At 53.7% G+C, this 4,408-nt stretch overlaps 1 protein-coding gene across 1 annotated transcript; it reads right to left on the bottom strand.

The window, feature by feature from the left end:
• Positions 1-1,402: 1,402 nt before the first annotated feature.
• LOC102005985 lies at positions 1,403-3,920 on the bottom strand. The gene is made up of 2 exons (XM_005393815.1): positions 3,401-3,920; positions 1,403-2,185 (listed from the first exon to the last, which is right to left on the bottom strand). The coding sequence occupies exons 1-2, from the start codon at positions 3,781-3,783 to the stop codon at positions 1,696-1,698; spliced, it is 873 nt and encodes a 290-aa protein (XP_005393872.1). The 5' UTR covers positions 3,784-3,920; the 3' UTR covers positions 1,403-1,695.
• Positions 3,921-4,408: the final 488 nt, after the last annotated feature.

The raw sequence follows: 4,408 nt of genomic DNA, 5'->3' as shown, positions 1-4,408 counted from the left end.
TCCAGAACCACCCTGATTCAACTCAGCTGAGCATTCCCACTCAAGCTGATAACCAATTAACCACCACAGTCATCCTGTCCTCAACAAGGCTGCCGTTGCCCTCTCCACCACCAGCATCTTCCCCTCAGGCTCAGATTTGCATTGCGGGGAAACCTGCTAAGCTTCCATTCCCTCCGGGGATTTCCATGTCTGCTCCTGCATCTGGCACCAATTATGGCTCCACATTAATCCATTCCATTGCTCAGTACCAGCTTCCACGAATCGCAGGGCAGAAGGGGACTTCTGGTCCTGAAACCCCGGGTTTGAGTGTCTCCAGTGACTAGAAACTCACTTTCTCCCGTGCAGTTCAGCGGCATGTGCCGTCCATCACCTCTAGCTCACCTGGAGTTGGCAGTAGCGCCCACCTGGAAGGTTAGAAGGCAGGACACTCACAGCTGGGCCAGTCAAGCCACACTGTCTGAAATCTGTCTTTTCAAACCCAAAGATGGCCAGAGAAGGTAAGCAAAAGAGGTGCATCTTGTCTGCCAGTTTCTTCCATGATCAAAACAATTCCTATGAAAATACATGTTGCTCCTTTTTGGGGATTTTTTTTTTGCACTTTGTCACTCAATCCCTGTTTTCTAGTATTTTTGAAAGTCTACCAAGTTTTCCCAGTAACATCCATTTAATGTAAAAGTATGGACAAAGAACTTAGCAAGGATGGTGTGATCCCCATAGAACCTTGGATGGCCAGGGGATTTTTCATCAAGATCAAGGGTGACAGTGAATATTGGGTCTAAGTAGGAAAATGTAGCAAAATGCTGCTCTAATCAAAGCAGTAAGGATGCCTAGCAAATACATCAAAGCACAGAGGTCTCAGAAATATATCTGAGTCCATATGGAAATTTAATATATGGTAAAGGCATAGGAAATGGAATATCCCTGCCAGAAAACAGTTAGATACCAGCCTTCTGATAAAGTACTTTCAAAGGATAAACTAATAGGGTCAAGGATATAGCTCAGCGGCACAGTACCTGCCTGGCAAGCACAAGGTTGTGAGTTCGATTCCCGGTACAAAAGAAAACAAGACAAAGCATAGGCATATAGGAACATAATTTAGAATAGGTTTGTAATGTCCTGAGGAAGGTGTTGCTCAGACAGAAAACAAATGAATTTACAGCTCTTACCACATGAAAATTACAATCTTATTTGAAAAAGAAAAACTGAGTAATGAGATATGCTCACAGCATTCATATATCTTACACAAAAAAATCTAGAATAAACTTATATGAAAATATAAGTACTGTGTAGAAAAACTAGGAACAGAAGAAACAGTAGTCTGTAATCCAAGAAGGGGAACAAACTCATACCAGGAAGATGAAAAGCAGAATACACGTTAAAATAACAAAATACCACTTTTTATTCATAAATTGGATCCAGCCAAAAAAATTGATAATATCTAATAACAGCATGGGCAAAGAGACATGGAGTTGGAGAAATAGCGGGCACTACCCTTTGGGGGCCGTCAGTTTTGCAATATTTACAAAGATAAAAATGTGGGTGAATTCTGACACAGACTGTCCTAAAAGCACACGCCCCAGGAAGGCTTGCACACCCTAAAGACGGGTTATCAGCCCTTGAGAGTAAGATGATGACAACCCCAAGGAGATCACCAAGGAGCGAATGCGAGAAAAGTTATGCGACTGTCATACGAAGTTAAATATCCGTAACCAATAACCCAGAGGGGAGTTGCAGACCTGGTGGTTCCTGGATAGCCAGGACGCGTCCCGGACAGGTGGGGTGGGAGGGCGAACTCACACCGCTCCCGGGTCCCTCCGAACCACTCCACCCCGCACCCCAGGCGCAGAGAGAGACTCTGCTGGCGGATTTATGTGATCGCTTGGTGGCGGACTTAAGGGACAGTTTTACTTTTTTTGATGTTTTTCTGTATTTTTCAAATTTAAAAAATGCAACGCAGTTTCTCATTCTAGTACTGGCACAAAACGAGCGTTTAAGAGAGCGTAGCTGTGCGCTGTCGCAGTGACGGCCTCGCCCTGGCCGCTTTCGGCTGCTGTTTGAGCCGCTCCGCTCTTCTCTTCCCCTGTTGGAGGAAGAGGACAACCCCGCTCGGGACCCCAGGACTCCACGCTCCGCTCCCTCTGCACCTCCCTCCCGTTCAGTGCCTTTGGCGGTGGCATTCGTTTCCCTGTAGCAAATGAAATGGAAAACAAGTTATCAGGGAGGAGTCCTTACAGCCCGCCGGGGACGCCCTGCAGGGAGACAGGTGACCGGGCCAGGCCGGGCCAGCACCGTGTGAGCCCTGCAGAAGCGCAGTACCTGCCACTTCGGGCTCTTGTTCCTGAGGCTTCTCTGGGCATGAAGATGGCGCAAAGCCTGTGCCCAAGAGTTTCTCCCTGCTGGCACCGACAGCGCGCACCCTGGGGACCTGCTCAGCCCTGCGCCCGGAGACCTGTGTGCGGTCCCCCCGGGCAGGCTGGCGGGGGTGTCTGCGCTGGGATGGGGGAGGGGAGCAAGACACCTGTGACGGCGCCTAAGGACAGGCCGGTGCCGGCCCCCCCGCCTGTATGAAGGAGGTGGGCCCAGGCCGCCCGCGCTGGGGAAGGGACCGCAGGGGGACACAGGTCTGAGGTCCTGCTCCCCACCCTGGGAATCCCGACGCTGGGGCAGGCGGCCTGGCTCCGAGAGCTGCACCGACCCCTCCGGGGGCCCTACTTGCACCCCGCTTCCCGTCCCCCCCTCCATGGAGTTTCCCACCCCTCCGTCCCAGGCCCCTCCAGCTTCCCATCAAAGCAGCACCTGGGCAAGAAAACAGGTTTCCTAACCAGCCCGAAGTCCCGGGCACCCTGAAATAGATCCCCTTGAGGCCCCCCGAAAGCGCTGCCTCAGCGAGCCGCGCCCCTTTGCGCGCCCTCCTGGCCTTCTGCTCACGCCCGGCCTCATCTCTGGGGCACCCTATCTCTCTGGCCTTCCTGGGGAGCAGGGTTCTCGGCCCCCAGGCTCCTAGAGGGTTCCAGCCAGGCGCGTGCTGGGCCTGCCCTCCCACCAGACCCGCTAGGCCCGCAGAAGCCCAGCTCCTCCAGCTTCCTATGACTGAAAAGCCCGCCGGATCCTCGCGTTCAGCCAGCCTGGACTCAGTGCCTACAGCTGTTCCGCTTTCTTACAGGCAAACCCTCCCAGGTGTGCTCAGCACGCGGCCCTGCTAGGGTGAGGGCTCGGCACCTGGGCTGCGCCTACCCAACCAAACACCGGGAAACGTGGCTCCTTCACTGATTACCCCAGGAGCTGGTGGAAGTGTTAAACAGAAAAACAAAAGTAAAATCATCGAGCGCGATGCCTGACGCACGCTAAGAACACTGCAGTGTTCGCTATCAGTCACTTACGGTCTAGTATGAAATAATACCTGGCTGTCGCCTGCTCAGGGGTCTGGAAAAGGGAAATGAGGTGAGGAGCCTGTGTGTCTTCGGGAGGGAGCACCCCAGCCAGGCGAAGGGCAGGGAAGGGCTGATGCCCGCCACCGCGGCTGTCACAGACTCGGCTCCAGGACGTGGCGGTGGTTTGCACGGGTTGCTCTGTCACGGGTCCCCTCTCCTCTCTGTTACTCGGGAACAGCAGTGCTGTCCCTGCTGTAACCCGGATCCCGCGAGGGGAAGACATCCTGGTCTGTGAAGGTGGCCCTTGTGGGAGGCGGGGAGCAAATGCCAGGTTTGCTGAATCGGATCGTCTTCTCCATATCACCTTGAGACAGCTTCCCAGCTCCAGTCCGGACGGGGACTTGTGTGTCATTTCGCACCCCGCCCTGGGGGAGCTGGGTTCAGCAGGGAAGAGCGCACTGCCTCGGCTTCTGGTTCTCCCTCTATGCCCATGCGGGTGGATAAGGGATGGAAGCACTGATACAAGGAGGGAGACTTGAAAATAAGGTGTCAAGGGGCTGGGGATTTAGCTCAGCGGCAAAGCGCCTGCCTGGCAAGCGCAAGGTCATGAGTTCGGTTCCCGGTACTGGAGAAAAACCAAAAAAAAAAGAAAATAAGGTGTCGAAGGGGCGGGCAGCTGGAGAGATGGAGGTTAAAAGGATGGGAATGGAACAACCGTCTCAAAGAAGCAACAAAAGAAAAAACCCAGTATGACCATGGGCAGGCAGGGGCAGGAAGGGGCAAATGGGCACGGCCCGGGGAGAAAAACCCAGGCACCCCAAGGAAATGGAAGCCCCTGGATGTCCCGGGATGGATGTCATTTTGTTTACCGTGTCATCGATTTTCTCCAGCGCCAGCCCAGTACAGGGACGTAGCAACCGCTCAGGGAAGAACGGCAGCTGGACATTGGCACAGATGTGAAGAACCCCAGGAGGGCTGGCACCGCCCATCCGAGGGGCCCAGAGAAATCTGTGTCGTGGATGCTAGAACACAGCCCA

This window comes from Chinchilla lanigera, unplaced genomic scaffold (assembly GCF_000276665.1).
Source record: "Chinchilla lanigera isolate Chin_1 unplaced genomic scaffold, ChiLan1.0 scaffold00049, whole genome shotgun sequence".
Classification (NCBI taxonomy): Eukaryota; Metazoa; Chordata; class Mammalia; order Rodentia; family Chinchillidae; genus Chinchilla; species Chinchilla lanigera.
The sequence above is the reverse complement of the archived record's forward strand: the minus strand, read 5'-3'. Positions and strand labels throughout refer to the sequence as shown.

Excerpts from the sequence above, each read along its gene's own strand:
- LOC102005985 (XM_005393815.1), bottom strand. The coding sequence starts at position 3,783 with ATGACACACAAGTCCCCGTCCGGACTGGAGCTGGGAAGCTGTCTCAAG. Across the intron at positions 2,186-3,400 it reads CCTGAGCAGGCGACAGCCAG|GGAAACGAATGCCACCGCCA; the intron begins GTATTATTTCAT and ends CATTTGCTACAG.